The sequence below is a fragment of the Zootermopsis nevadensis genome, unplaced genomic scaffold (assembly GCF_977971745.1).
Source record: "Zootermopsis nevadensis isolate Lab colony 2312 unplaced genomic scaffold, Znev_1.0 Znev_ptg000012l, whole genome shotgun sequence".
In the NCBI taxonomy this organism is placed as follows: domain Eukaryota; kingdom Metazoa; phylum Arthropoda; class Insecta; order Blattodea; family Termopsidae; genus Zootermopsis; species Zootermopsis nevadensis.
This window is the reverse complement of record NW_028259144.1, coordinates 13,822,273-13,834,467: the sequence shown is the minus strand read 5'-3', so window position 1 is coordinate 13,834,467 and position 12,195 is coordinate 13,822,273. Positions and strand designations below refer to the sequence as shown.

Sequence of the window (12,195 nt, the reverse complement as noted above, 5' to 3'; positions counted from 1 at the left end):
TGTCCTCGGAGCACAGCCACAGGCGGGCGACGAAGGGCTGGTTCCTCTCCGCGAAACGCGACATGCACGCAACACTCTGAAGATCACAGTCCGTGACAGAGGGCGCCAGGAAACGTTAGGGGACAGCTAACAGCCCCTCTTCTACATTCACCAGCAGGCCATACTTGGGATTGTGAAACAAGAATTGAGAATTAAAATATCCTGCCAAAACACACGCCTAATAAAGTTTTAACGAAAATTCTGGCTATGGGCTTGACGACCGGGTTCGATTCCCGGTAGAATTTTTCTCTTCGGCACACATGTCAAGATCGGCTGCATGTCCCAGTCAAACTCCTAACCGATGAGTGTCTTTCCCAGAGTCAAAGTGGCCGGAGCGTGAAACTGACCACAAACATCCATCGAGTACCATAGTTAAGAATGCGGGGAGCGTGGGCAAAGCTTCCACTTACCAAACGTGTCCTTGGCGAGTTGCTCAATTAAGAACAGGGACGGCTTTAACGTTCATTTATTAAATTCATATATTTTGATAATCATGTACACCTCTGATAACTTTACACGCCCGGATGGCCGGATGTCTGTAGTCTTCGCTCTTAACTTTTCGTAAGGAAATGAATGCTCCTGGAACAAAACTGCCGACATTAATAAAACTCGATACGGGCGCTATACTATCGGAAGCTTTCCCACTTGGCAACAATACTAACGGTGACGGGTACAAATTAAGTCTCTGCTTGTTCTATTCCGTTCTTGAATTAAGGCCTATGAGTATAAGGCAAAGTAGCCCCTGTGACTTATTTCGGTCTCAAAGGGAGAAAGTAACGAGAAGCTGGAGAAAACTGTGCAATGAGAAGTTTCGTAATTTGCACTCTTCACCAACTATTATGGTGATCAAAACAGGGAAGGGCAGAAAATGTAGCACGCAAGGAATAAACAAGGTATTCCTACAATTTTCTTTTTTTGAAAACCTGAAGGGAAGAAACCACTTTGAAGCCCCGGACGCAGACGAAAGGGTGGGTAATATTACAGTGAAAAGTGTCAACTGTGTTCATTTGTCTCAGCACAGGGGCTGCAGACGGGAACAAAACATCGGCGCAGTGAATTGTACTTCGGCTTTCTCCGTCCTGTTTCTGGGAGAAGGCAGACAGGAGTGTAAAACGGCATTAGAAAGGAACATCCGCCATAGTTAATTTTTCACCTGTGGACAAATGTGAGAAAACTATGAGATAAATTCGTATAGTACAAATATCCTTTTTGCCTAACCACACAGGACTACATTTACGCAATTTCCTGAATAGAAACTATGCACGCTCATTTCCTTTATCCGTTTAAGATTACATCTCTCAGTGCTTTATCTGCTGCATACGAGCATAAAAAGTGACTTCGTGCATCCTGCATTTGGAGCAGGAAAACTCGAACAAATGTTCACAATTTTTGGTCAATATGTTTGCGGCCTTACTATTCGAATTTTCAAACTTGACATTTATCGTTTCACACACCATTATATCAATATGCATATGCCTACATCATACATAAATAAATAAATACTTTAATTAATTTATTTCTACAAACACTGTTTCTTAAACTTGTTTCCCATTTCGGGGATCATTCTTATAGTTCTAATTATCAACTCCCATTCGGTGTAAATCTGCTTGGCCCTAACATTTTCTCACGGAGTCCCCAATGAATTACATCAATCTCCTTCCACCCCTAATCTAATACCAGTATTTCTCCTCCATACAACAGCCACGACTCAGACAACATCTCAAACACAGAACTGAATGCTGTTGTTCCTGTTAAATACTTCTCAGTGGTTAATAACGACTGGTTTCCTTTTACCATTAGTTTCATCATCTGACTTTACTTTCTAGAATTACTCCCAGATAGATTCAGAAAATATTAATCCTGATTCAAAAACTTGCCTACACGGCACCCTTCTCCGTCGAATCCTGTGTTAGGCGTTCTTACTGCCATTTCCTTGGTCCAAAAGTAAAATACTCTTCCTCGCATCCACATTTCAACAGTCGAGAATTTCAGCTTCATTGCCTTACTACTCTTTACAAGTGAAACACGTTAATAGGCATTTGTGCTTATAGTGGAAAGGAAGACTCTGATGTTTGCAGTGGAACAAGATGGGTCATTTTCAGGAAGTTCAGTCTCTCGCACGCTATCAATGCATGAAAAACCAAAGCTTTGCAGGTGGACGCATGCAGGTCCTGTGAGTGGGGCGGATGATGCCAGCATTTTTTTAATCTACTATGACCTTCAGTTTCTCATTATGCATGCTTTTCTGCTATTTATGTTTGCATAACATTAAGTTACACGTATTCTGAACCACTGCCATTTTAAAAAAAATATTAATAGCCAAGAATTCTATCTATTTTACAATATAATTTACCTTCAAAGAAAAACAATAAAGAATTAACAGCCTTTAAGAATTTTCTTAAACTTCCTCATGTAATAAACTAACTAAAGCATTACAAGTTTTACGGACTCGCCACGGCTAAAGGCGATCCCACTTGCCTGAAGACACTCTTCGACAAAGCGGCACCAGTTCTCAAGGAAAAGGGAATAGTCCATCTCCGCCAAATATACACAAAAATCGCTACAATTTTGTGTTGTTCCTCTTGCTTCATTTCAAAATCCCTTAATCTTTCTTCTAACCTAACAAAATGTGGCTTCTTTTGTAGGCAAGACGACAAAAGAAAATTTACACGCAAATGCTGGGTTGTAAGTCGGGGCGCCTTGAAATCGTGCGCAGGAATTCAGGTCGTCCGTCAGTGGTCATTACTGCTGTACCTTCGCATGGGAACACCAGACATATTACTTTGGAAAATATATGGGGTAGGCGTTCTTTTCTCACATGACGCACTATAAATACGGCGACCAGCACCATCACCGACATGTCTAGAGAGATCACGGGCTCAATTTCCCAATGAAAAAGGGAAGTCTGACACGAGCGAAAAACACCGTTTGACGGAATTCTATTATGAATGACAAACGAATAACGAGACAAAGGAAGATGGCGGCCTTCGGGTTGCCGACCGTACAACATTTCGGCTACACGGCGCAACAGCTCAGAAGACAATGCCGTGGAACGCTCAAATCCTAAAAAACGTAATTTGTGAATTTGTGAGAAACTTTTTTTACTGCCAGCAAAACACATATGCTGCTATTGCATTATTACTATTCTTGACTGGTCTTTTGGGATGTGACGTCATGTATCCTTGAAGGTAATTACTAATTTTGGAAGGAATGTGTTACCTCCATCTTCTACCCTCAAGACAACAATCGATAATTTATCGACGTGAGAACCTTGCGTCTCACGTTTTTTACTATCGTCACAACTGAAACGTTTCATGTCCTAAGGAGCCGAGTTACCCACTCCCTGCCGTTCACCTGTCTTGAATTACGTTTCTCCGAATGGCGGACTAGCCCATTGCTGAAATCCGCAGTAAAGGTATGATGGCAACGCGATCACAAAAAAATTAGTCATCTATGCCCTAGGCAGAATTCGAACGAGGCCCGATCTTCACATCCATGTTGTTACGGCTACCGTAGTCGTGTTTTACATAAAACATCTCTCTCTCTCTCTGCGGACGGTTTCCTCTTGAATTTCCCGAGGTTGCTCAATCCTGAGAATCATCTGCAGTTCGGCTGAGCTAATCCATTGTGAAGCTTTCGCTTTTATTTTTACATAAAATTCCTTGAACGAGGAAGCAGAGTAGCACAGGAACACGCCAACAGACAGACGCGCATTCCTCGAGAGCGACTTCAAATCAGGATCTGTGTTTGAACAGCCGAAGTCCATGCGGGCCCCCGACGACCTCACGACAGTTGGGACAGTCCCATTACGTAACCAAAAATGCAACACACTCTAACCTATCATTTGCCCTGTAGATATACGTAGATAGCTACACCATGTAATCGACATTTGATTCATTTAAACAATCAATTCTGAGATGAAGACGGCAATATCAAGCATCGAAACTGTGGTACTCACCCCGTTGGGACGGCTTCAAGCATCGAGCACAGGACCCATAGAAGTACAAGCCGAAGAATAACCATAGCGACCAGCCAGGTTAACACCTGAAACACGCAACACACTTCAGATGAATGACAATAAATCATAGAGTTACTGAACTAACTGAATACATGTGTTTGTTCTGCCATTAAAGCATGTTTCCACACGAATGAGCGTATTATGTATCTATTCAATAACTAACCATTAGAAGTCCTGAAATATGTTTCTACATTCCCTGCAAAGACTACCACACGAAAGCACAAACAAATCAATAGAGAAATACACCGGAATAAAGTAACGACGAAAGTAAGTAAACGTGAATGATTTCATGAAAGTAAATGGAGAAGATTAAAGCATACAAAACTTGTTTTAATATAAACAACTGAAGAATCTAACAGTCTTTCATGGAGCCAAGAAATTTCCCACCGCTTATGCAAAGCACGCGCTTAAGTAGAGGAACAACACTATTTTCCAGGTACGTAAATTTATAGAAGAAAAATAAGGTTTCCACATACCATTAGCACTGCGTAACAAATCATATTTCATTCACTGAGCGTCCAGAACAAAATGGAATCAAAGCAGTACTTTCGGGTACAGACGCCTATAAAATTCCAGAAGCAGCATAACGTTTTACAGAGTTTATAGAAAGAAAAGAATGTAATTTCACGCAAACAACATAACTGTTTGTGAATATTTGTAACAAATTCCAGTTGCAGTCTTTGTAAATTCATTTTTAAAAAGCACCTCCAGCCAAAATTAAATATATTTCTGCGTGTTTTATACTGCACCTCGAAATTGCTGTAAGGACCTGCATATTCACAAATGTGTAAATGTTTCAGACAAAAACATGTGAATGCGGATCGTTGTCTTCTGGGTTGTGACGCCAAGAAGTATTGTGGGTCGTTACCAACATTTCGGTGGAACGCACCACATTCCTGCTCAGTGAGTCAATATATTCCTCAGAAACGTCCATACGTTTCGCCACAGCCTAAGAGACAGCGACCCACATTTCCAACGCCGTGAAAAGCTAAACCTTATGTTGGAAGAGTTAAACTCTGCAACCGATGAAACAGATTTACTGAACCTAAAAAAGCAGGCCACTTTCTCCTGTAACCATCAATTAAAGATGGAAAAATTAATGTTTCAGGGCCTACGAGCGGTTCTCTGGCCAAACGGCCAGCTGTCTTTCAACAGAAGCTACTTGCGTTTGTCATAAAAATAACAAGGTCTGGGAAGAAATTACAAGTTTAAATTTACTTAACATGAAAAAGTAGAACACACGATTATTAGTTACAAGTTATCCAACAACTTGTAATAAAACGAGGGTCTTTATAATTTGTAAGCCTGATCTTCACATCAAGGATGGGCTGGGAGGTACATGTAGCAAGCAGCGAGAAATGAAAATACATAAAAAACTTTATTCAGCAAACATGATGGAGGAAATGCCACAGCAGTGGAAGGAATCTATTATTGTATTAATTCATAAGAAAGGCGGGTTTTTGTGAACACGATGATGAACCTTCGAGTTCCATAAAGAAATTGGGCTCTCCTCCTAAAATACAAGGCATGGAGTACGCCACTCTAAAATCTTGAAAACATTTTGTAGTGGGTTCTATCCGAAAAAAATAGCAATTTTCAGACTCGCCGCTGTGAAAACCTCAAATCCTACAAACAGGAAACTGTTTGCTCTAGGACAAAAAACTTATAATTGCACTTAAATTATATATTTTCAAGAAAATACTCGAAAGGATCTTTCTAAAAACGTTATATTAGACATTTTACACAGGCTGCAATGAACAAGTAAGAAGTTTGATTTGTTTAATATCTGTTCTGGTTGAGGTCGTTCTCTTTGAAGGAAGTTTGTTCCGTGAGCTGTTTACCGATCAATTACGCATAGCAAATGTAAAGCTTTCATCACGTAACAACATGAAAGGCCTTACATGATTCATGCTCATTCCATTCAGCCCAGAACTACACGCCTTGGTGGTAGATTAGTTCCGAGGCCTATGGATATACGAAGATCATATTAAAACAGATCGAAAAGAAATACTGTCTGTGTACTTAATTCGAGCGGCTCGATATATCATCTTCACAAGAAGGGATCCTATTCCATGAACTTGCAGAACAATAGCAGCTAGTGCACAAATGGGACAACATCTTAAGGCCAGAGCCCGATGTATCGTGCTGTCAGAAAAACACACCAACCATGAACACCATTACAGAAGGTGAACGATGACCAAATAACCATGACGGGCCGTCCAGCGAGCGCTTCCTAGACGTAACGGGGTCTCCGACAACCGTTATCAGTCCGTACAATTCAAGTCAAACTCATCATTAACTAAACCAGAGCTCCTTGTTCCATGGCGCTGTAGTCAAAGGGGTAGAGGGTCTCTACATTGTTTTCTGACAAGCGGTAGAACACCGTGGATGGGGATCGGCCCATCACAAATTTCTGCCGTTACAGGAAAACCCAGCCAAAAGGGTGATTTACACCTGGAACTTCTGAGTGCGGGCGACTTTTACAATAAACGGCATCTTCCCCTGGGACCACCAACAAAGATCGAACCATGGAATTAGCCAGTAAGTTACCCCAATAAGCAGTTTCCTTGCGCAACGAGTAATGCTGGCCTGCTGTATGGTATAGCGGGGGGAAATACCCAATTTATAGCTTCAAAGGCAAAACGTATAATTTTCCATGGAGCCTTTTCTCCATGTCCTCCGTATGCCTACATGGCGTGGACAGTTGACGAACAAATGCATGCGGCTGTTTTATTAGTGGTGATATGTTGACAAGTGACAGAATAATAAGTCTTGCGTAGTATACAGTCCGGGCTCCAATGAAATAAAACCATCTTTTTGTCAAATAACTGCAGTTGGCACAGCCACAAAAAACACCGGGCATAAAATAACCACGAAAAGTAGTTGGACGTGAGGGAAACAAGATGCTGCATTACAATAACTGAAATGCGCACACTTTGCAAGTCAGTGTTCAAAAGTGATTTCGTAGCACACAAGAGTGTTGAGGCTTTCTTAGTCGCACTGTACATACAGTTCCCCCTTGCCTCCCCCAAAGCTCCCAGGGACCCAAATACCAACGAAAAACACTAGCGCCCTCAATGAAAAGTGCACTCACGGCTCAGGCAGTATTTCCCACCTGAAGACGCCGGGCTGAAAGACTGCCAATAAAGTACGAAGAACGAATTCGAAGAAGCAACCGCTATCTGTGAAATTGCATCAGTCAAATTCTTCCAATTTTTTTATATCTGTTAAACACGTCACCAGATTTCTTAAACATTCGGCCTGTGCAGTACGGCCTATTGCTTTTGACTGTTCTGTCAATACTCGAATAAACTCCTGAGATAAGCCGCTTAGAAAGTAACGGCGTAGTTTATTTCTGTATACATAAACCACGTTTAGTTATTTTCGACGGGAACACAAAATTCACACACTAACAAAACCAGCTGTACCGCAGGTAGTTTAATGAACAATGCGAAAAGTAAGGAGTACCCAAATTTAAGACGTAACCAAGTTCGTCACAGGCTCGGGATTTCTTTCTTTCCGACAAAGCTTATTTTTATGAGTACATAACAAGAGGGACGTGTTTCCTTTGCTTGACAGCCGCTGCCACACAGTTTCGCATAAAACAATGTAACGAACTTCATTAATATTGTTCAAAAGCAGTATTTTATTTATACAGGGCAATCGCAAAGTCTCACAACCCATTCCTGGCACGTTCTAATTGTTAAAAATAAATTACATTGAAATTAGTAAACAAAACAAAAATCATGAAACCTAATTATGCGTTTCTAATGCGAAGTACTGAAAAACCTGTTCAGTCACAGTGGCTCTTATTTCTAAACTTAACGCCATTCTCAAATGATGAAAAGACATTTCCAGATTACGTAGAAAGCGAGAAGCAGACAAGATTCCGAATCTGCCGTGCTAAATATTCTATTCAATGAAAAATATATGATGCAGGAATTCAATCAAGAGTTTCTTTACACAGACCAACCACGAGACTCGTATTCTAAAAATGCGAATCTCACATGAAAGTTCTGCTACTTAGTTTCTTATCAGGCACTGATTTACGTCTATATATTTTCCACTTTTTAATATATATATTTATATATATATATATATATATATACTGCGAAGATGCGAAATAGATTTAAATTAGTTTAGGATAAGATCCACTAACGATATCTTGTACTATGACTTTATATTCCATTACAACAAGAAACATTTTTGGCAACTCAATAATTGTTAGTTGCTACAGAAAGTAAAGAATGTGGAATACATGTGTCATGTTTAGCAACTAACCCAATATTTTCATCGAGGGCACGAAAAAATCAATCTAAATTACCTCCGGGCCGAGTTCAAACCTCGGAACGTCCCTGTACAAAGCACAAGTGCAAAGCGCTGCAACACACAAACCAAATTAAAAGGAATGGCTCTGGCCCTGAAGGAGGAGAAGAAGAAGAAGAAGAAGACGGTGTGTTTCTCCGAAACGATGGTATATACCTACACGTCCACACGTCACAGCCATGAAGGGCAACATCGACGTCTTCAACACCGTGAGAACCTCAACCTCGCACTTTCAATAGAATCGCTTACAGACAAGTTTGCTCTTTACGAGTTCAGCTACACAAGTAGATTCTACGACCATATAAATTAAAAGAATTCAAGCGTTTCAGAGCGACGGTGCACGATTTATATAGACACGAAGTTTTAAGAGAATTCTGCTTCAAATGTGTCGCACAGCAGCGCTATTAAGAACAACGTATAAGCCAAGACATACAGCCTACACGCAGAATATTCGCCCAGAGAAATCGTGTTCACGTCTCCTTGCACCAAGTGCATAAAACGACAGACAACGGGGGTATAATTGCCAGTCCATACGGTTCATCCCTAAAATTAATCAGCGGATTTTGATTAAATTTGGTACGAATGTGTTCACTAAATCCGTACAGATGTAAATCTGAGAGTGGCATCTTGTCTGTTGAAATCCTTTTTATCAGTACATGTGAACAGACAGACCAACGGGGAAAACAGAATCCCTAGGGAATTTTCCCACTCCTGTTCCAGATTCGAAAAAAAACCGGACAGTCTTCACGCTGAAGCCGGAGCCACGGTCCATATGTTCAGCGGCACAATAGAAAGTGCGTCAAGTTTCCTGCTTCAACATGACGACAGCTTCCTACATTACTTCATCATTTCACCGTCTACATCACAACGTTTAGTTGGCGAAACATTACAATGGCGTGATATTTCATGACTGAATATTCTACTATGAACGTAAATTAGTTACAGCAAAAACCTACTGTTTAACTCGCACGTTCTTGCTAGTACATACATTAAGGCTTATAATTAATTCTGAGTGTTTATTACATTTTAGTGTGGCGTTTGAAGAAATTACAGAACTAGCTAACAATATCACAAAATTAGTCTACGTAGTTCTGTCCACTGCGTTAGAACTAATCATTTTACTGCTCGCGACACACTTCGGATATTTATTTTGATGCGGCAAATTAGAACTAGGATAAATAAACATTTTATAAGAGTACACTATATTCTTAGAGATCTTACTTGGCTTATACAGAGTTTTTGCTTAATATTATTTTCCCATTTTTCGCTCTCACTTTTCTTGTAACAAATCTGCCCATTTTTATGAACACTATCATAACAATTCAATTCTTCAACAGAAATTGTTTTCAACAAATGACATCGCACTCAACACAGTTTTCGTAAGAATTGAGCAACACAGAACCTTGTGTACACAAACGTAGATATTTACTGCTCGTGGCAGAATCTGTCAACTGACGGAATCCGTCCTATTTTATTTACGGCAAGAATCCATTGTTTCAACACCACCGCCAGCAGTAACTGCTGCTATTGTCATTAATTTCAGCTTCCAAGTTTCAAATATAAGTTTATTGTTATGCCTTAAGTAATTACTAAAATATATTCAATTACGAATAATGATATATTGAAAATTGTTTGATATTTTTAATTTGCGTTTAATTTTATATAATAACTCTTCTATTCAAAGCCGTCGCCACACAACAAATACAACCACTGGTATAAATAACATTTCTGTTCTGCAGGAAATGCTAATACAAAATCTATGTAATGTTGCGTTTAAAATTATAATAATATGCAATACGTGTCGCAGTTTTCTTCGATGACAGTCACGAATAAAGAAGTACAAGTAAGTCGGTTTAAAATCGATATTTCCGTTAGCTACTTTGTCTGTGGTTAATGCGTAGATTGTAGAAAATTTACACTTACTTTTAACATAAGGGATTGCGCATGTCTCTGGGCGGGTTATCACATAAACAAATTTTCGACAGTTAACACGAAGCGAACATTCTGACAATTCCGTAAACCATGTAGTAAGTAAATCAGGTCACAAATAAAAAGTCTTTTGTGTCCACATGTATTGAATATTAACCCTTTGCGGTCCCTTTTAAATACCATTACGACTCTGCTGGTCTATTTAAATGCCACTAAGCTGTATACATTCAACTACTATTGTGAACTGTTTTGATTTTCTTTTTAAATTGCATAAAACGGAAGACACTTTGCTAAATATGGTGAAAATATGTTCTGAGAGGACCACAGTTCCTTTCGTTTAAATACTGACCGTGTGAAATATTTTTCACGCACTGTACCACTGTCGCTAGTGAGTTGCGTAATAAGTGCTGCTTCATATTCTCAGATCTATGCTTCCTTTCGCGCTAATTGTGACCGAAAGATCAAGACCAAGTCCAACACCATTAAAGTGAAACACAACACGAAGTGTAAAAGATGAAGCCACTACACATAAAGAATGCTTGATAAGTAGACGAAATAATTAAATAAATATATAATTTCCTACTGGGAAGATGGAATATTTGTTTTATAACTTTATCATATATAAAATATTCTATTCTAAGTAAATATGACAACTACATACACGATGGTATTCCTTCACTATATGATATATGACAAAACACTTTGTGTGGAGTCCTGGCTTCCTTGGACACGTTTCAGAATAAAACGTCTTTTCTCTCCTGCCTTCTTTCACTGTTATCAGGTACACAAAGTCTTATCACGAAAACTAGGGTAGAATTAGTACAAAGAAGAAGGCTTCAATGATATGCTGACACTGTTTGCCAGCCTCAGTTTGAATCCAGATCACATAAAAAATTCGTAAAATACGTGGCGGACTCAGTCCGACATCGGACCGGAACTCGGATATTTAAATGTCGGACTCAGTCCGACAGAGACCGCAAAGGGTTAACTAACTAGATGGCTTACGGAACCCGAAGGTTTATCACCGAATTTACTAAAGCCCTACATCGGACCTTATCCTGGGCGCTGACAATATTAGGTATGTTATATTTATGTGAAGGGTTTTATATTAATTTTATTAAAGATTTGTAAGATTTTCTGCACCATTGTGTCCAAGAGTTATTCGAAACCAAAAAACTTGCCAACATTATCGAAACCGACACAAATCAACATAAAAGTCCATCTACTGCTTTCGTGTAGACTCTCCCCCGATAGTCACCTATGCATGTGTTAATTTTACTAGATGTGTGCGAAGAATACACGACGTCGAAGAAAAGACGAAGGGAAATGAAATTCCACTTTTCCGTTCGGCTTTGGCTATTGCTAACACAAATGGCGAGTGGTGAGATCAGACAGCGGACAAGCAGAACAAGCTCCATGACCATGTATGGCCCCGTCAGTGATGCAGTGGGAGGTACATCTGAGACACCGCGACCCTCGCGGTGACCATGGCAAAGTTGTGACGTCAAATTCCACTAACAGCTATATACATCAGCATTGCTTCATCGTTTCTTTTCAATAAGCACAAAAACAAAAATCTGTAGATTCCTCGTTGGAAATGCAGAAATAATTATTTGTTTCTTCTTAAGCCTACTCGCCAATATCACACGAGAACCGAGGGTCCTCTGCGTACTTCATGACGATCAATTACATCCATACACTACAGCAGCATATCGTCCTTCCGTCTGTCTTCATGTAAAAACTCGAGGAGAGCTGGACGCATTTTCATAGCGGACTGTTTTACAAAAATCTCTGTCTTCTGGGTTGTTGCGGAGGCAGTATGGCCTCTGAAACGTTGGTTAACATCGACCAGACTACACAGCGCAACAACCCAGAAGACAGAA

General features: G+C 39.9%; 1 protein-coding gene across 3 annotated transcripts in view; it reads right to left on the bottom strand.

Moving 5' to 3' along the window:
* Positions 1 to 12,195, bottom strand: part of LOC110830025 (CD109 antigen) — a 70,792-nt gene that overhangs the window by 50,677 nt on the left and 7,920 nt on the right. For all 3 annotated transcript variants that reach the window (XM_022064388.2, XM_087348067.1, XM_022064387.2), the window contains exon 2: positions 3,998 to 4,083. In XM_022064388.2, coding sequence (XP_021920080.1) covers positions 3,998 to 4,062 — 65 coding nt within the window. In that variant the 5' untranslated portion in view covers positions 4,063 to 4,083. The remainder of the gene's footprint in view (positions 1 to 3,997; positions 4,084 to 12,195) is intronic.